Source organism: Chlorocebus sabaeus, chromosome 21 (genome assembly GCF_047675955.1).
Source record: "Chlorocebus sabaeus isolate Y175 chromosome 21, mChlSab1.0.hap1, whole genome shotgun sequence".
NCBI classification, from domain to species: domain Eukaryota; kingdom Metazoa; phylum Chordata; class Mammalia; order Primates; family Cercopithecidae; genus Chlorocebus; species Chlorocebus sabaeus.
In genome coordinates, this window is record NC_132924.1 from 3,546,406 (window position 1) to 3,567,446 (window position 21,041).

General features: G+C 40.0%; 1 protein-coding gene across 1 annotated transcript; it reads right to left on the reverse strand.

The window, feature by feature from the left end:
• Positions 1 to 10,462: 10,462 nt before the first annotated feature.
• LOC140709543 (uncharacterized) lies at positions 10,463 to 21,041 on the reverse strand. Its single transcript, XM_073008634.1, has 2 exons — positions 21,008 to 21,041; positions 10,463 to 11,439 (listed from the first exon to the last, which is right to left on the reverse strand). Exons 1-2 carry the CDS (start codon positions 21,039 to 21,041, stop codon positions 10,463 to 10,465), a joined length of 1,011 nt encoding a protein of 336 aa, XP_072864735.1.

Genomic DNA, 21,041 nt, shown 5'->3' on the forward strand with positions numbered 1-21,041 from the left:
GTTCTCGCAGGTGGGATTGTGACCTATGTTTGGACTCAGCTCACAGGCATGGTGATGACTCTCATACCTGGACTTAGCCAACAAAAAAGTTGACTCTTGTACCTCAAAATAGAAAATCAGGTAAGATCATGGGTCCATACCAGAATGAAGGTCTCAGATCTGATTGCAACTTTCATGCGTATCATATAAAGCTCTCCAGTGGTATACAGAGTGTCATAACAGAGCCCAGCACACAGCTATGATTGTGACCTGATCCTCATATGTACACCCAGGTGGCTGTAAGGATTGTTAAACTACCACATAAACACAGCCCACTGTCGAGGTTCTGAATTCATAACCAGAGACAGTCAAAAGTTGGAACTGTGACCCTGGTATGTGAATGCAGTCCACAGGCTGGATGGTGACTCATACCAGGATTAAACACACCTAATAGGCTGTGATTTTTCTACCAAGACACAGTGTGCAGGTGTGACTGGGGCTCTCATGCACAAACCAAATGCTGTGTAGAATGTGACTCATGTATTTGAACCCAACTCACGGGAGATGTTGACTCTCATACCTGGAGCTGAGATATGTGCTGGATTGTGAATCTCATGTCTGGATTTTACCAAAGGTGTGATTGTGACATATACCTTTGTCTAACATCTGAGTAAGGTGACTCTCATGTGTGGGCCCAGCATGCATCAGATGGGATTGTTACATACACCTGGGCCAAGCACTTAGGTGATGTGATTCTCCTGCCAGGGCGAGCCCTGTACTATGGAGGATTTTAACATATTGCTGTACTCAGCACCTAGGTGATGTGATTTTTCTTCCTGGTTCCTGCCCAGAGTTCAAATTGTGACATATATCTGGGCTCAAAACACAGGTAAGGTAATAACTCTCATACCTGGACCAAGACAATAGAGAGATTTTGCCTCTTGTAGATAAGCTTAGAACAATGGGTATGCCCAGGGTCTCCTACTTGTACAAAGTACACAGAAGATTATGACACTAACAGATATCATATAAAGCCTTCATGTTGTACACAGAGTGTCACAGCAGGGCTTAACACAGAGATAAGATTACTCCTCTCCTATGCACACCCAGCTGACAGGATTGTCACCCTCACACACGGACAGAGACCAATGGTGAGATCCTGAATCTCAGTTGTGGGCAGAGTCTAGAGTTGGAATTGTGCCTATTGTGTGTAGATCCAGTCACAGATAAGATGGTGACTCATTTCTGAACCCAGCTTACAGGCAAGGTGATAACTTTCATACTTGAATCCAGCCAATAAGAGAAGTATTGACTCTTGTGCCTGGGCCTAATTAAGGCCATGGGCAGTATCATGGGATTATATCACCACTAAAGTTTCCGAGCAGACTCACACATACCCTATGGAACTCTCTGTGGTACAAAGAGTGTAATAACACGGCCTAGCACACAGGGGAGATTGTTACCCTGCTATGTACACCCAGCCAACAGTAAGGATTGTCATCCTCTCACATAAACACAGCCCACTAATGCGGTTCTGAATTTTACATCTGAAGGAAGTTGAAGGGTGACATTGTGACTCTCCTATGTGGATCTGGTCCACAGTTAGGAGGGTGACTCTCAAACCAAGATTCAGCAAAACTGTGAGCATGTGGCTACCCTACTGAGACGCTGTTGACATGTGGAGCGGAGGCTCTCCCTCATGGATCTTGTCCACCACTGAGATTCTGTCTCTCACGCTTGGACACAACTCACAGAAGGTGTTGACTCTTACAGCTGAACCCTGAAATATGTGGGATTATGAATCTTATTCACAGACCTTCCTGCAGGTGTAACATATACTTTTACCCAGCAGCTGATTGATTTTTCTGTTCTGTGGAAGCCTAGCTAACAATTGGGAGTTCAGATTCTGAAATATACCTGAACCAGGCCCCTAGGTGAATGTCACTCTCCAACCTGGGCTCTGCCCACAGGGTACATAGTGACATGTCTCTGGGCCCATCACCTATATGATGTGGCTCTACTTTCTTACTTATGTTCTGCCTCCATTAAGGATTTTGACATGTCACTGAGCTCACCAGTTTGGAATATGACTCTCCTCTATTGGCTGTGCTCTGCTAACCAAATGATTGTGATATACAGCTAGGTAATGTGACTTTCTTTTGCTACCTGTGCGCTTTCTACATAAGGGATGGTAATGCCACTGGGCCAAGTATCCAGGTGTTCCTCTTCTGCATGAGCCCTGTTCTCAGGAGAAATTGCAATATATCTCTGGGCCAATCATCAAAGTGAAGTGACTCCAACCCAAATTATGCAACTATTTTTCCTGGGTTCTTATTACAGAAGGCATTGTGAACATTGTGAAATATCTCTAGACCCATCAGCTAAGTGATGTGACTCTTCTTTCCTGCCTGATCCCTGCCCCCAAGAGGCATTGTGACATAGCACTGGCTCCAGCTTCTAGGTAATGTAACTGTCCTGCTTGGCCTTGCCCACAGAGGGCATTGTGACATATTGCTGGCCGAGCACATAGGTGACGTGACCCTCCTGAATTGTCTCTGCACTCAGGAGATTTTGACCCTGCCCAAAGTGGCAATTGTGACATATCTCTGGCCAGCACCCAGGTGATGCAACCCTTGTGCCTGGTCTGTCTCCACAGTTGGAATTGGGAAATACACATGGGCACAGCTTACGGGTGGACTGATGACTCATCTAGAGATATATTGACTCTTGTAGTTAGTCTTAAGGCAAAAACTAAGGTCCTGGGTCTTCAAATTGTAGTATAGTCACAGAGAACTATGATTTCCATGCACATTGTATGAAGCCCTCAAGTGCTATAAAGAGTGCCATAACAGAGGCCAGCACACAGGGAAAATTGTGGCTGTTGTATGCAAACTCAGACAAAAGTAAGGATTATCATCCTTCCACATTAACAGAACCCACTGTTGAGGTTCTGAATCACACACCAAGAGCCAATGGAGTTGGAACTGTGAATCTTATACATCAATCCAATCGACAGATGAGATGATAACACCAAGTCCAGGATTCAGAACACCTAGGGGATGTGCTTCCCCTATCAAAACACAGTCTGTTGGTGAGATTTGGGCTCTCATGCATTGATTTAGTCTACTGTTGTGATTGACTTGCATAGTTGAACTCAACCCACAAGAGGTGTTGACTCTTATACCTTTAGCTGGAAAATGTCCCAGATTGTGAATTTCTGCTATTGACTGGGTCCAGGTATGAGTTCCATTGCTATTCCTGTGAGCTGGGTTCAAAAACCAGTCACTATCAGGCTGGGCACGGTGGCTCAAGCCTGTAATCCCAGCACTTTGGGAGGCTGAGACGGGCGGATCACGAGGTCAGGAGATCCAGACCATCCTGGCTAACACGGTGAAACCCCGTCTCTACTAAAAAATACAAAAAACTAGCCGGGCGAGGTGGCAGGCGCTTGTAGTCCCAGCTACTCGGGAGGCTGAAGCAGGAGAATGGCGTAAACCCAGGAGGCGGAGCTTGCAGTGAGCTGAGATACGGCCACTGCACTCCAGCCTGGAGGACAGAGCGAGACTCCATCTCAAAAAAAAAAAAAAGAAAAGAAAAAATCAGTCACTATCTCACCTGTAGCTGCATCTACATATGATAGTCACAATTCCAAGTCTGGATTGAGTTTGCATGTGAGATTTAGGACCTCACCAGTGAGCACTGTCTATGTGTGAGGGTGACAATTCTTTCAGCTGGATGTGCATGACAGTCACAATCTCACCTTTGTTCTGGGTCCTGTTATGACACTGTATCACATGCGGGCTTCATACAATATGCCTCAGTATCGTAATACACTATGTCCTTTATTTAAGTAGGAGACCCAGGACTGTTGTCCCAAGTCTAGATATCAGAGTCAAAATCTGTTCTCTTAGCTGGATCTAAGTATGAGAGTCATCATCTCACCTTTGAGCTGTGACCATGTATATGTCACAATTTCACCTGTGCGCAGGAACCAGACATGGGAGTCATATCACCTGGGTGCTGGGTAAGTGATACAACACAATTCTTACTTGGGCAGGGTCCAGGCAACAGAGGAGAGACACATCACCTATATGACTGACCCAGCGATGGGTGAAAATCCTCTCTGAGAGCCGGGCCCATTCAGGAGAGTCTAGCTTATGATAATAACAATTCAACTTTGATGTATAGAAAGACTCAACAATGTTACTCTCTTCAATAAATGATTTTTATTACACTACATTTTTTATATTGTGCATTTCATAATAAATTGTTTAAGCTATCTGTATTTTTAATACTTTTGCCTCGTATCTTTTATCCCTGAGTTAAAAGTAATTCATGCACCACCATTACAGGCATCATTAGTATTTTACTCATTTTTCTCCACCTATACCTAAATAATGATACAATTTAATTCCAATATTTATTTTATATATAATTAATCTCACAGTATTATAAAAAATATTGTTTTTGCTTTGCCATATTATTTTCTTGTGTTCATATGGCTATATTATAGATCTTATAATTTGTGTAATAGCAAGCATATATTAATAACAGAAATAACTTTACCTAGTATCTTTTAAATATTTATTAATTAAAAGGTTCCATTTTCAACTGGGCACGGTGGCTCACGCCTGTAATTCCAGCACTTTGGGAGGCTGAGGCAGGCGGATCACAAGGTCACGAGATCGAAACCATCCTGGCCAACATGGCGAAACCCCGTCTCTACTAAAAATACAAAAATTAGTTGGGCTTGGTGGCATGCACCTGTAGTCCCAGGGTGGCATGCACCTGTAGTCCCAGCTACTCGGGAGGCTGAGGCAGGAGAATCGCTTAAACCTGGGAGGCAGAAGTTGCAGTGAGCCGAGATAATGCCACTGCCCTTCAGCTTGGGCAACAGAGCAAAACTCTGTCTCAAAAAAAAAAAAAAAGGTTCTATTTTCATTAGACTTTTACTAATTCTTCTAATATATTTTTTTGTGAAATTTTTACTGCTATACATTGCATGCCAATAATTTAAAATGCCAGATTTTCATAAGTTCATAGTCACATTTGAAAACTGTAGTTATTTAAAAAATTATATTCTGATACATCTATGCTAATACTCAGTATTTCAACATGTTTTATTTTTGTTTTTAACTCCATTTTACTTCATGGTTTTTTCATATAGGTTCCTTTTGATTATTTAATTGTATTTTGTTTTTAACCTTACATTTATGATTTGGATGGTAATTTTTCACTCCGAATTATTTATAAAAATGTGATGTTTAAGAGGGCCGGGCAAGGTGGCTCACACCTGTAACTCCAGCACTTTGGGAGACCGAGGCAGGTGGATCACCTGAGGTCAGGAGTTCGAGACCAGCCTGGCCAACATGGAGAAACCCCGTCTTTACTAAAAATACGAAATTAGTCAGGCATGGTGGCACATGCCTGTAATCCCAGCTACTTGGAAGACTGAGGCAGGAGAATCATTTGAACCCGGGAGGCGGAAGTTGTGGTGAGCCAAGATCATGCCATTGCTCTCCAGCCTGGGCAACAAGAGTGAACTTCCATCTAAAAAAAAAATGTGGTGTTTAACTCAAATATAAATCACTGGGTTTCACTTGGGGAAAATTTTTAAAAACAAGTATAAGTTAGATATTTCTTTTTTCTTTTTTTTGAGATGGAGTCTCACTCTGTCGCCCAGGCTGGAGTGTAGTGGCAGGTGCCAGGCTCACTGCAAACTCTGCCTCCCCGGTTCAAGAAATTCTGCCTCAGCCTCCTGAGTAGCTGGGACTACAGGCGCGCACCACTAAGCCCGACTAATTTTTTGTATTTTTAGTAAAGATGGGGTTTCATCATGCTGGCCAGGCTGGTCTCGAATGTCTGACCTTGTGATCTGCCCTCCTTGACCTCCCAACGTGCTGAGATTCCAGGCATGAGCCACCGTGCCCAGCTCCACAAGTCAGACGTTCCTATTGCCTATAAAAGTTACTTATGTGATATTTGCCTGTGTAAATATTGTCCCATTTTGTTTATTAATTATCTTGTTTATTTCTTTTCTCGGGTGGTTGTCAGTGTTTTATTGTCTGGATGAGTAGTCAGAAAGACAGTCTAAAATTACCATCTATTTATTGTGTGAATATATGTTATTGTGTGAGAAAAACAATTGTTATTTGAAGTAATTTTTTATAAATGTAACTATTTTTTGAAAGATGTAAATATTTGTGATTAAAAACATATAATTACCATCTTAAACATTTTAAAGTTATATACTTAAGCTCTATGTTTAGTACTTTTAAGCATATTTACATTATATGAAACAGATCTCTTTCATATACTACTGGGGAGGCTGAGGCAGGAGACTGGCTTGAACCCAGGAGGCAGAGTTGAGTAGAGCCAAGATAGTGCCATTGAACTCCAGCCTGGGCAACAAGAGGGAAACTCCGTCTCAAGAAAAAAAAAATGCCTTTCTGAGGCAGAGTAAGATTCATAAAATGTCTTCATAATATCGAAGAAATGTGTTAACTCTGTTCCAAGTAATCAACTCTGAACACTGAGCATTCTCAGTTCCCAGTATTCACCCTGAGTCATTCAGGAAAAATTGGTATCTCTGTAAGGAGACAGAAAAAGGTGTTTGGGGGAGGGTCATAATATTGCCCAGATTTCAAACGGTACATATACCTGGTCCCAAAACACAGGTAAGGTAATAACTCTCATACCTGGACAAAGACAATAGAGAGATTGCACATAAATGCTTTCTACATGCACCTGTTAGGATCTTAACCTAATTGATCTATCATTTGCATGGCTAGATAGTTACTGAATCTAGTCACACTATTTTGTTTTTTGCAGATAAAGTCATCTGTTACCTATAAGTTTCATACAATAACTTGCACAGCTGAAGCATGAATCTTTTGTTAATTTTCCCTAAATTGAGGGACTAGATTTGCAATTTCCAATCTTTCAATGTTAAAGCAAAGCAGAGAAGAGTAATGTGTGTATGTAGTATGCATTTTCTTGCTTAATTTTTAAAATTCTTCTCATATTGCCTTGGACAATCTAGGCAGTCACCTAAAACATATTCCCTCCTAATTTTTTAGCCAGGATATTAGATTTCAAAAGGTCAAGGACTTAATAATTGGGCTAAGCCAAAATCTTGTCTTTGCATCTTTCAAAGAACCAATTATGCCAAGCCATTTAAAGAAGTGGGTCTGATGACTTTTATTTTATTTCAAATGTTTTCTCTAATTGTTTGCTCTAAGTGTCTTAATCTAAAAGAGAAACTACATAAAAATATACGTATTTAAGAAATATTCATGTTAAGGTGATCAAAGGTCAATATTGTATTACAGAATGGTAGAATACTCTAAAATTAGAAAGTCAGATTATTATTAATGAATTCATTATTTTTTCAACATTTTCCAATGTTGAAATTAAAGAATTGGCTATGCTTTTTCATGATAAGTTCAATTCTAGGATAGTACTCACTGGTCTACATGGTATTTTTCTTTTCCTTTTTTTTTGGTGGGAGGGAGATGGAGCTTCACTCTCGTTGCCCAAGATGGAGTGCAATGGCACGATCTCAGCTCATCGCAACCTCTGTCTCCCGGGTTCTCCCAGCGATTCTCCTGCCTCAGCCTCTTGACTAGCTGGGATTACAGGCATGCGCCACCATGCCCTGTTAATTTTGTATTTTTAGTAGAGATGGCGTTTTTCCATGTTGGTAAGTCTGATCTCGAACTCACAATTTCAGGTGATCCACCCGCCTCGCCTCCCAAAGTGCTGGGATAACAGGCGTGAGCCACCACACCCTGATGGTATTTTCGTCATGAATTATGTAAAACTGAGTTACCAGAATGGTGCAGAATGCTAACTTAATCAGAATGAGAATGAATTCAGCTGTGTTGGTAGACTATTGGTATCCCAGAGGCTGATCATTTACTTCGGCTGTGTAGACATTGCTTCATAATGCCAGTGAACCCTTTCAACCAAGTTGCCTTTGTTTCCCATTGATGTGGTCATGTTCTGGTCTCTGTTTTTCTTAAGCTGTCCCAGATGAGGGGTGATTATTTCTTGCATTAATGAGATCCCTTCTTTTTCCTCTGCCATGTGATCTTCCTATTCTCTCTACTGAAAGCAACATGTTGAAGGCAGAAATGGAGACAATATACAAATATATCCCTTGCCATGTGACACAATAAACAGCTTACAGCATCGCTTACCAAGAAGTTTGATTAATTTCAGGGAAGCAGGGGTGTTTCTCCATGATGTGCTCTTTCTGTTAAAAACACCTCTGATTAAGTTTAGTCTAATCAAGATAATCTCTGTTATGATAAACAGGAAGCCAATACGTTAGTAACATAATTACATGAATAATGTCCCAACACAGTCACACATTTTGTCACACTAAAGAGAAAAGCATACACAGCAGGTGTGCACTGAAGTGGGAACCTGAGGGTCACCTGAGAATTTTGCCTAGCCACCTGAAGAGATTTCTTTCTTTGTAAATTAAAGATAATAATGATACCTTTGTTATTAAGTAACTGTGTCTGTTAGTCCATTCTCACATTGCTATAAGGACACACCCAAGACTAGGTAAATTTTAAAGAAAAGAGGTTAATTTGACTCACAGTTCAGCATGGCTGGGAACCTTACAATAATGGCAGAAGGTGAAGGAGAAGCAGGTATCTTTTTCACTAAGTGAAGAAGAGCAGGAATAATGACCACTTAAAAAACCATCCGATCTAGTGAGAACTCATGCATTATCATGAGAACACCATGAGTATCATTCCACCCATGGCCCCTTCCAAATTTCATGCCCTTTTTACCAAACATGCTTTCCCAAGAATCCCCCAAAGTCTTAACTTAATTAGCATTAACCCAAAAGTCTAACTCCAAAGTCTCATCTGAGGCGAGGCAAGTACCTATGAGCCTGTAAATCAAAAGCAAGTTAGAAACGTCCCAGATACAATGGGGTTACAGGCATTAGATAAATTCTGCCATTTCAAATGGGAGAAAATGGCCAAAACCAAAGAGCTACAGGCCCCATGCAAGTTTGAATTCCAACAGGGCAGTTATTAAGTCTTAAAGCTCTGAGATGTTCTCATTTGACTCCATGTCTCACATGTGGGGCATGCTGATGCAAAGGGTGGACCCTCATGGCTTTGGGCAGCTCCTTCAAGGACTGGAATTGAGTGCCTGTGGCTTTTCCAGGTGCACAGTGCAAGCTCATGGTGGATTGCACATATTGAAATAACTAAAACTGTATAATGGGATTGTTCAATAAATGCATGCTTGAGGTGAGGAATACCTCATTTACTCTGTTGTGATCATTAAATAGTGTATGCCTGCATTAAAATGTCTCACATATGCTGTAAGTGTGTACGTTGGGAACAAGCCCCATAAAATCTGGCCATAAACTGGCCCCAAAACTGGCCATCAAATATCTGCAGCACTGTGACATGTTCATGATGGCCATAAAGCCCATGCTGGAAGGTTGTGGGTTTACCAGAATGAAGGCAAAGAACACCTGGCCCACCCAGAGCAGAAAACAGCTTAAAGACACTCTTAAGCCACAAACAGTAGCATGAGCAATCTGTGCCTTAAGGACATGCTCCTGCTGCAGTTAACTAGCCCAACCTATTCCTTTAATTTGGCTGATCCCTTCATTTCCCATAAGGGATACTTTTAGTTAATTTAATATCTATGGAAACAATGCTAATGACTGGCTTGCTGCTAATAAATATGCGAGGCTCTCAGTTCTGAAGGCTGTGAGATCTGTGATTTCCCACTTCACACCCCTATATTTCTGTGTTTGTGTCTTTAATTCCTCTAGTACCACTGGGTTAGGGTCTCCCCAACTGAACTGGTCTCAGCATGTGTATGCATACTATCTACCCACACATTTTTTAAAAAAATCTAAATAGGGTAAAAAAGAATACAAACTTGATTTATGAGAACAAAATTCTTCAACTTATTTGCAGTTTAAACCACTGGCAGGCCAGGTGTGGTGATCCCCAGCTATAACCCCAGCACTTTGGGATGCCAAGGTGAGTGGATCACCCGAGGTCAGGAGTTCAAGACCAGCCTGGCCAACATGGTGAAACCCTATCTCTACTAAAAATACAGAAATTAGCCAGGCATAGTGGCAAGTGCCTGTAGTCGCTGCTACTTGGCAGGCTGAGGCAGAAGAATCACTTGGACCCAGGAGGTGGAGGTTGCAGGGAACTGAGATCATGCCACTGCACTCCAGCCTGGGTGACAGAGTGAGACTTCATCTGTTTTTAAATAAATTATCTTAGATTCATTATGGTTTGAGAGTTGGTTAAAGGCTTTGTTACATTTTTATACATTTATAAGATTTTTCACAATTTGAATTCCCTTATGTACAATTAAGGTTTGGACCTAGATAAAGGCTTGGCCACATTCCCTACACTTGTAGTGCTTTTTTTTTAGTATAAATTATTTTATGTATTATAAGGCCTGAGGGATGGACTTTGCCACATTATTCACATTTGTAGAGTTTCTCTCCAGTATGAATTATCTTATGTTTAGCAAGACTTGAATGCCACTTAAAAGCTTTGTCACATTCTCCACATTTGTATAGTTTCTCTCCAGTATGAATTCTCTTATGTGCCTTAACAGTTGAGGAGCAGCTAAAGGCTTTGCCACATTCTTCACATGTGTAGGGTTTCTCTCCAGTATGAATTATCTTATGTGTCTTAAGGGTCGAAGAGCAGTTAAAGGCTTTGCCACATTCTTCACATGTGTAGGGTTTCTCTCCAGTATGAACTCTTTTGTGGTAAGTGAGGGCTGCGGATACACTAAAGACTTTGCCACATTCTTCACATGTGTAGGGTCTCTCTCCAGTATGAATTCTCTTGTGGTTAGTAAGTGTTGAGGAGCGCCTAAAGGCTTGGCCACATTCTTCACATGTGTAGGGTTTCTCTCTGGTGTGAATTCTCTTATGTCTAGTAAGGTTTGAGGACCAGCTAAAGGCCTTGCCACATTCCTCACATCTGTAGGGTTTCTCTCCAGTAAGAATTCTTTTATGTGTAGTACGGTTTGAGGAGCGGTTAAAGGATTTGTCACACTCTTCACATTTGTAGGACTTCTCCGTAGTATGAATTATCTGATGTTGATTTAGGTGTGAGAGCATGCAAAATGATTTGCCATATTTTTCACATTTCAAATGTTTCTTTCTAGTATATCTTGTATTAAGTCTATTGGAATTTGAAAATTTATCCAAGACTTTGACACATTTATGAGTCTGAAATATTTTGTTTTGGGTATTTGACAAATGTTGGTTAACTTCATTATAACCTCCTTTGTGCACCTCACACTCATCCCCTTTTTGACAACATTTTTTTAATTGTAAATTCTCATGTCCACATTTTCCATATGTTCTTGATACTACTTTCTGGAGTGAATCTTTTATGCCCTGCTCAGGCTGAGGGTCTTGGTTGAAATGAGAACACGTAACTGAAAAACATAAAAATCACAAGTTACTTCACTTACTAGACTCAGATAAATACACTGCGCAAATCAAATATATAAAAGTATTCAAGGTACATTAGCAAAATGGTATATCAAAATACCACAGGTCATAATTACTTCATAGACATATGAATGTAACAAAATCATAGTGATCAAAATACCTTTGTTGGAAATTTATAAATAAAGTGTGTGCACCATGTGAGCACAATGTCAAGAACCATATATAGTGAAAAGAAAAGTCAGCTACATTTACCCAACACAGCCCTTCCTCATCCCCAATAGAAGAACATTGTGCCTTTAATGACAGCTTTAAGTCTTCTGAGATCAAAAGTGTTACAACAGCAGAAAGACTGCCCTACCATGGACAGAAAATAGGTGTAGAAAGTAGTTACTGACCAGTAAGGAGAAATATGAAGAAGTCTTTTAACTGAAAAATAAATACAAAATTGCAGACAAGACAACATCCTGAGAACATGTTTGGGAGACTCCCAGAATCTCTACTCAAGACAATTGGTTTCAGGCTATGCCAAGAAAGAGCTGCATTATAAAGACTGTGAAATGTAGTTTTATGTTAATGTCTAAATCTCAACCAAAGATTACAATGTATACAAAATATTTGGGCAACATGGTCCAATAAAAAAAATCAAAATTTTCAAACAGCAACTATAAAAATAAAGATGTATATTTTAATTTTTAAAATTTAAGAAAATTCATATTTTGCTCAATGAGAAAAAATGGAAAACCAGACATCAGATAAATGAGAATGTCAACAAAAGGCTTGGAATAATAAAAATAAACATTTGTGGAGGTAGAAAAGAAAATGAAATAATTTAAAAGTAAGAAAAAAGTAATGTAAAAAATGAAGAAGTTAAACAAACAAAGTAGGATATACACAAAAAGATCCATAACACATATTTAAGCAAAGTTCAAAAGTCACAAACCAGAAGATAATCTTGGGAGCTGCAAGATAAAAGTGAGGTATTATTTATAAGCCTAGTTCTCCAAGACAACCAGTGAATTTGTCAACAGAAACCTTGCCGGTTAGAAAAGAACTGTGTTAAATGGTCAAAGTGCTGAAAAAAATATTCATGGTGAAAATATAACCAGCAAAAATATACTACAAAATAAAGAAAAAATAAAGATCTTCCAGAATAAACAAATGCCGGAAAAGCATATAAGCACTGCATGTGCCCTAAACAAAATGCTGAAAGAGGTCTTTCCACTTAAAATAATATAATGGGAACAAAAAATATGAAAACACATAACTTTCTGAAAAACATATGCATACACAAAAAATAAACTTCTGTGGCATTATTGTGATGTACAGAAAACATTTTGAGTTATTCTTTAAAATTTGAAAGATGTAAGCATAAAAATAATCATAAAACATAAAAAAGATATAATTATCAACATCAATAAGAAGTATAGGGTAGATATAATGAGGACAAATTTTTCTATGCAACTGAAGTCTTTTTTTTACCAGTTTAAAATATACTATTGCAACATTAAGAGGTTTTATAAAATCTCCAGTGTAGCACAAAGAAAAACTCTTTATGGACACACAAAAGAAAATGAGTCCATTACTAGCATGAGACAAAGTCTGATATTACATAATGGTAAAATGAGTCCATTTACTAGGAATCTATAACTATTATGTCTATCTATATGTACATGCATCTATAACATCAGGGTCTCAAAATACATAAAGCAAATATTGATAAAAATGTAGCAAGAAATAAAACAATAACATAAAATTATAAACATTAAGACATCACTTTCTTTCTTTTTTTTTATTACTATACTTAAGTTCTAGGGTACATGTCCACAACGTGCAGGTTTGTTACATATGTATACATGTGCCATGTTGGTGTGCTGCACCTATTAACTCCTCATTTACATTAGGTATATCTCCAAATGCTATCCCTCCTCCCTTCCCCCTCCCCACAATAGGCCCTGGTGTGTGATGTTCCCCTTCCTGTGTCCAAGTGATCTCATTGTTCAATTCCCACCTATAAGTGAGAACATGCCGTATTTGGTTTTCTGTTCTTGCAATAGTTTGCTGAGAATGATGGTTTCCAGCTGCAACCATGTCCCTACAAAGGACACGAACTCATCCTTTTATATGGCTGCATAGTATTCCATGGTGTGTATGTGCCACATTTTCTTAATCTAGTCTGTCACTGATAGACATTTGGGTTGATTCCAAGTCTTTGCTATTGTGAATAGTGCCGCAATAAACATACGCATTCATGTGTCTTTATAGCAGCATGATTTATAATCCTTTGGGTATATCCCCAGTAATGGGATGGCTGGATCAAATGGTATTTCTAGTTCTAGATCCTTGAGGAATTGCCACACTGTTTTCTACAATAGTTGAACTAGTGTACAGTCCCACTAACAGAGTTAAAGTGTTCCTATTTCTCCACATCCTCTCCAGCACCTGTTGTTTCCTGATTTTTTAATGATCGCCATTCTAACTACTGTGAGATGGTATCTCATTGTGGTTTTGATTTGCATTTCTCTGATGGTCAGTGATGATGAGCATTTTTTCATGTGTCTGTTGGCTGTATGAATGTCTTCTTTTGAGAAATGTCTGTTCATATCCTTTGCCCACTTTTTGATGGGGTTGTTTGTTTTTTTCTTGTAAACTTGTTTGAGTTCTTTGTAGGTTCTGGATATTAGCCCTTTGTCAGATGAGTACATTGCAAAAATTTTCTCCCATTCTGTAGGTTGCCTGTTCACTCTGATGGTAGTTTCTTTTGCTGTGCAGAAGCTCTTTAGTTTAATGAGATCCCATTTGTCAATTTTGGCTTTTGTTGCTGTTGCTTTTGGTGTTTTAGTCATGAAGTCCTTGCCCATGCCTACGTCCTGAATGGTATTGTCTAGGTTTTCTTCTAGGGGTTTTAGGGTTTTAACCATAAAGTCTAACATTTAAGTCTCTAATCCATCTTGAATTAATTTTCATATAAGGAGTAAGAAAAGGATCCAGTTTCAGCTTTCTACTTGTGGCTAGCCAATTTTCCCAGCACCATTTATTAAATAGGGAATCCTTTCCCCATTTCTTGTTTTTGTCAGGTTTATCAAAGATCAGATTGCTGTAGATGTGTGGTATTATTTGTGAGGGCTCTGTTCTGTTCCATTGGCCTATATCTCTGTTTTGGTACCAGTACCATGCTGTTTTGGTTACTGTAGCCTTGCAGTATAGTTTGAAGTCAGGTAGCGTGATGCCTCCAGCTTTGTTCTTTTGGCTTAGGATTGTCTTGGCAATGCAGGCTCTTTTTTGGTACCATATGAACTCTAAAGCAGTTTTTTCCAATTCTGTGAAGAAAGTCATTGGTAGCTTAATGGGGATGGCATTGAATGTATAAATTACCTTGGGCAGTATGGCCATTTTCACGATACTGATTCTTTCTATCCATGAGCATGGTGTGTTCTTCCATTTGTTTGTGTCCTCTTTTATTTCACTGAGCAGTGGTTTGTAGTTCTCCTTGAAGAGGTCCTTCACATTCCTCATCAGTTGGATTCCTAGGTATTTTATTCTCTTTGAAGCAATTGTGAAAGGGAGTGCATTCATGATTTGGCTCTCTGTCTGTTACTGGTGTATAAGAATGCTTGTGATTTTTGCACATGGATTTTGTATCCTGAGACTTTGCTGAAGTTGCTTACCAGCTTAAGGAGATTATGGGCTGAGACAATGGGGTTTTCTAAATATACAATCATGTCATCTGCAAACAGGGACAATTTGACTTCTTCTTTTCCTAACCTAATACCCTTTATTTCTTTCTCTTGCTTGATTGCCCTAGCCATAACTTCCAACACTATGTTGAATAGGAGTGGTGAGAGAGGGCTTCCCTGTCTTCTGCCAGTTTTCAAAGAGAATGCTTCCAGTTTTTGCCCATCCAGTATGATATTGGCTGTGGGTTTGTCATAAATAGCTCTTATTATTTTGAGATACGTTCCATCAATACTGAAATTATTGAGAGCTTTTAGCATGAAGGGCTGTTGAATTTTGACAAAGGCCTTTTCTGCCTCTATTGAGATAATCATATGGTTTTGGCCTTTGGTTCTGTTTATATGCTGGATTACATTTATTGATTTGCGTATGTTGAACCAGCCTTGCATCCCAGGGATGAAGCCCACTTGATCATGGTGGATAAACTTTTTGATGTGCTGCTGGATTGAGTTTGCCAGTATTTTATTGAGGATTTCTACATTGATGTTCATCAGGAATATTGGTCTAAAATTCTCTTTTGTTGTATCTCTGTCAGGCTTTGGTATCAGGATGATGTTGGCCTCGTAAAAAGAGTTAGGGAGGATTCCCTCTTTTTCTATTGATTGGAATAGTTTCAGAAGGAATGGTGCCAGCTCCTCCTTGTACCTCTGGTAGAATTCAGCTGTGAATCCATCTGGTCCTGGACTTTTTTTGGTTGGTAGGCTATTAATTATTGCCTCAATTTCAGAGTCAGCTATTGGTCTATTCAGGGATTCAACTTCTTCCTGGTTTAGTCTTGGGAGAGTGTGAGTGTCCAGGAAATTATCCATTTCTTCTAGGTTTTCTAGTTTATTTGCATAGACGTGTTTATAGCATTCTCTGATGGCAGTTTGTATTTCTGTGGGGTCGGTAGTGATATCCCCTTTATCATTTTTTATTGCATCTATTTGATTCTTCTCTCTTTTCTTCTTTATTAGTCTTGCTAGCGGTCTATCAATTTTGTTGATCTTTTCAAAAAACCAGCTCCTGGATTGATTGATTTTTTTGAAGGCTTTTTTGTGTGTCTATCTCCTTTAGTTCTGCTCTGATCTTAGTTATTTCTTGCCTTCTGCTAGCTTTTGAATGTATTTGTTATTATTTCTCTAGTTCTTTTAATTGTGATGTTAGTGTGTCAATTTTAGATCTTTCCTGCTTTCGCTTATAGGCATTTAGTGCTATACATTTCCCTCTACACACTGCTTTAAATGTGTCCCAGAGATTCTGGTATGTCGTATCTTTGTTCTCATTGGTTTCAAAGAACATCTTTATTTCTGCCTTCATTTCGTTATGTACCCAGTAGTCATTCAGGAGCAGGTTGTTCAGTTTCCATGTAGTTGAGCGGTTTTGATTGAGTTTCTTAGTCCTGAGGTCTAGTTTGATTGCACTGTGATCTGAGAGACAGTTTGTTATAATTTCTTGTCTTTTACATTTGCTGAGGAGTGCTTTACTTCCAACTATGTGGTCAATTTTGGAATAAGTGTGATGTAGTGCTGAGAAGAATGTATATTCTGTTGATTTGGGGTGGAGAGTACTGTAGATGCCTATTAGGTCCATTTGGTGCAGAGCTGAGTTCAATTCCTGGATATGCTTGTTAACTTTCTGTCTCGTTGATCTGTCTAATGTTGACAGTGGGGATTTAAAGTCTCCTATTACTATTGCGTGGGAGTCTAAGTCTCTTCGTAAGTCTCTAAGGACTTGCTTTATGAATCTAGGTGCTCCTGTATTGGGTGCATATATATTTAGGATAGTTATCTCTTCTTGTTGAATTGATCCCTTTACCATTATGTAATGGCCTTCTTTGTCTCTTTTGATCTTTGTTGGTTCAAAGTCCGCTTTATCAGAGACTAGGACTGCAACCTCTGCCTTTTTTTGTTTTCCATTTGCTTGGTAGATCTTCCTCCATCCCTTTATTTTGAGCCTATGTGTGTCTCTGCATGTGAGATGGGTCTCCTGAATACAGCACACTGATGGGTCTTGACTCTTTATCCAATTTGTCAGTCTGTGTCTTTTAATTGAACCATTTAGTCCATTTACATTTAAGGTTAGTATTTTTATGTGTGAACTTGATCCTGTCATTATGATATTAGCTGGCTATTTTGCTCGTTAGTTGATGCAGTTTCTTCCTAGCATCGATGGTCTTTACATTTTGACATGTTTTCCCAATGACTGGTACCGGTTGTGCCTTTCCATGTTTCATGCTTCCTTCAGGAGCTCTTGTAGGGCAGGCCTGGTGGTGACAAAATTTCTAAGCATTTGCTTGTCTGTAAAGGATTTTATTTCTCCTTCACTTACGAAACTTAGTTTGGCTGGATATGAGATTCTAGGTTGAAAATTCTTTTCTTTAGGAATGTTGACTATTGGCCCCCACTCTCTTCTGGCTTGTAGAGTTTCTGCCGAGAGATCTGCTGTTAGTCTGATGGGCTTCCCTTTGTGGGTAACCTGACCTTTCTCTCTGGTTGCACTTAACATTTTTTCCTCCTTCATTTCAACTTTGGTGAATCTGACAATTATGTGTCTTGGAGTTGCTCTTCTCGAGAAGTATCTTTGTGGCATTCTCTGTATTTCCTGAATTTGAATGTTGGCCTGCCTTGCTAGGTTGGGAAGTTCTCCTGGATAGTATCCTGCCGAGTGTTTTCCAACTTGATTCCATCTCCCCATCACTTTCAGGCACACCAATAAGATGTAGATTTGGTCTTTTCACATAATCCCGTATTTCTTGGAGGCTTTGTTCATTTCTTTTTACTCTATTTTCTCTAAACTTCTCTTCTCACTTCATTTCATTCATTTGATCTTCAATCACTGATACTCTTTCTTCCAGTTGATCGAGTCAGTTACTGAAGCTTGTGCATTTGTCATATAGTTCTCATGTCATGCTTTTCATCTCTATCAGTTCTTTTACGGTCTTCTCTGCATTGATTATTCTAGTTATCCGTTCATCCATTCTTTTTTCAAGGTTTTTAGTTTCTTTGCACTGGGTACGTAGTTCCTCCTTTAGCTCTGGGAAGTTTGATTGACTGAAGTCTTCTTCTCTCAACTCGTGAAAGTCATTCTCCATCCAGCTTTGTTCCGTTGCTGGCGATGAGCTGCATTCCTTTGGAGGGGGAGATGCACTCTGATTTTTTGAATTTCCAGCTTTTCTGCACTGCTCTTTCCCCATCTTTGTGGTTTTATCTGCCTTTGGTCTTTGATGATGGTGACGTACTGATGGGGTTTTGGTGTGGGTGCCCCTTCTGTTTGTTAGTTTTCCTTCTAACAGTCAGGACCGTCAGCTGTAGGTCTGTTGGAGTTTGCTTGAGGTCGACTCCAGACCCTGTTTGCCTGGGTATCAGCAGGGGAGGCTGCAGAAGATAGAATATTGCTGAACTGCAATGTTACTGTCTGATTCTTGCTCTGGAAGGCTTGTCTCAGAGGTGTACCCAGCCACGTGAGGTGTGAGGTGTGAGGTGTCAGTCTGCACCTAGTGGGGGATGTCTCCCAGTTAGGCTACTCAGGGGTCAGGGACCCACTTGAGCAGGCAGTCTGTCTGTTCTCAGATTTCAACCTCCATGCTGGGAGAACCACTGCCCTCTTCAAAGCTGTCAGACAGGGACATTTACCTATGCAGAGGTTTCTGCTGCTTTTTGTTTAGTTATGCCCTGTCCCCAGAGGTGGAGTCTACAGAGGCAGGCCAGCCTCCTTGAACTGCCATGGGCTCCACCCAGGTGGAGCTTCCTGGAGGCTTTGTTTACCTACTTAAGCCTCAGCAGTGTCGGGAGCCCCTTCCCCAGCCTCACTGCTGTCTTGCAGTTAGATCTCAGACTGCTGTGCTAGCAATGTGGAGGCTTTATGGGCGTGGGACCCTCCGGGCCAGGCATGGGATATAATCTCCTGGTGTGCCGTTTGCTAAGACCCTTGGTAAAGTGCAGTATTAGGGTGGGAGTTACCCAATTTTCCAGGTGTTGTCTCAGTTTCCCTTGACTAGAGAAAGGAATTCCCTTCCCCCTTGCACTTCCCCGGTGAGGCAAAGCTTCACCCTGCTTTAGCTCTCGCTGGTTGGGCTGCACCCACTGACCAGCACCGACTGTCCGACACGCGCCAGTGAGATGAACCCAGTACCTCAGTTGAAAATGCAGAAATCACCCATCTTCTGCGTTGCTCATGCTGGGAGCTGGAGGCTGGAGCTGTTCCTATTTGGCCATCTTGGGCACCCACCCCCATCCCCCCAGTCTCTGTTTTTCTTGAGCTGTCTCACTTAAGGTGTGATTATTTCTTGCCTAAATGAGATCCCTTCATTTTCCTCTGCTGTAGGATCCTCCTATTCTTCCTTCTGAAAGCAACATGTTGAAAGCAAAAATAGAGACAATATACAAATATATCCCTTGCCATGTGCCCACCATAAGCAGGTTACATCCTGGCTTACCTAGAAGTTTGATTAATTTCAGGGAAACAGGGGTGTTTTTCTATGATGTACCCTTTTTCTTAAAAACATGTCTGATTAAGTTTAGTATAATAAAGATAATCTCTCTTATGATAAACAGGAAGCCAATACCTTAGTAACCTAATTACATGAATAATGTTCCACCACAGTCGCACACATTTTCTCACACTCCAGAGAGAAGGATACACAGCAGGTGTGCACTGAAGTGGGAACCTGAGGGTAATCTGAGAATTTTGCCTACCCACCTGAATAGATTTGTAAAATAGCCTTTCAGTTGCCTTTGTTGTCTAAGTAAACACATATATTATCTGCAAACAATAATTAATTGACCTGCTTTTCAATTTTATTCATTAAAATAATTATTTTTTTCTGGCTTATATGAAGTATTTCTTATTTATAATATACATTCACATATATACATATATAACAATACAAATGTATCCATTTTCATTTTTGTTAAATTTTTAAGAATGGATGTTAAAGGTAACTTCTTTTCTGTTTGAAAGGGCTTTTATTGTTGTATTCAAGAGTATTATCCCTGGAGTCAAAGTTGCTCGTGTTTTTGTGAGCTCTGCTCACAAAAGCAACTTTGGCTCTGCTATTGTGAGCAAATTATTTCTCTCTTTGGCTCTGTTTCTTTCTTTGTAAATTGAGGATAATAATACCTTTGTTATTAAGTTACTGTGTCTATTAGTCCATTCTCACACTGCTATAAAGACACACCCAAGATTAGGTAAATTATAAAGGAAAGAGGCTAATTTGACTCACAGATCAGCATGACTGGGGAGGCCTCAAGAATGGCAGAAGGTGAAGGAGAAGCAGGTATCTTACAATAAAGGCAGAATGTGAAGGAGAAGCAGATATCTTTTTCACTAGGTGAAGGAGAGCAGGAAAAATGACCACTTATAAAACCTTCCGATCTCATGAGAACTCTCTCAGTATCACAAGAACACCATGAGTGTCATTCTGCTCCTGGCCCCTTCCAAATCTCATGCCCTGTTTATATTTCAAAACCAAACATGTTTTCCCAACAGTCCCCCAAAGTCTCAACTCATTTTAGCATTAATCCAAGAGTCTAACTCCAAAGTCTCACCTGAGAAAAGGCAAGTGTCTGCTGCCTATGAACTTGTAAATCAAAAGCAAGTTAGTAACTTCCAAGATATAGTGGGGGTACAGGAATCAGACAAACTCTTTCAAATGGGGAAACTGGCCAAAACCAAGGAAGTACAGGCCCCATGCAAGCTTGAATTCCACTGGGGCAGTCATTAAATCTGAAAGCTCTCAGATGATCTCATTTGACTCCATGTCCCATATCTGGGCCATGCTGATAAAGGGGTAAGCCCTCATGGCCTTGGGCAGCTCCTTCATGGACTGGAATTGCATACCTGTGGCTTTTCCAGGTGCACAGTGCAAGCTCAT

Coding starts and splice junctions, on each gene's coding strand:
- LOC140709543 (XM_073008634.1), bottom strand. CDS start 21,041: ATGAGCTTGCACTGTGCACCTGGAAAAGCCACAG. Junction 11,440..21,007: donor TGCACCTGGAAAAGCCACAG/GTATGCAATTCC, acceptor TATGTTTTTCAG/TTACGTGTTCTCATTTCAAC.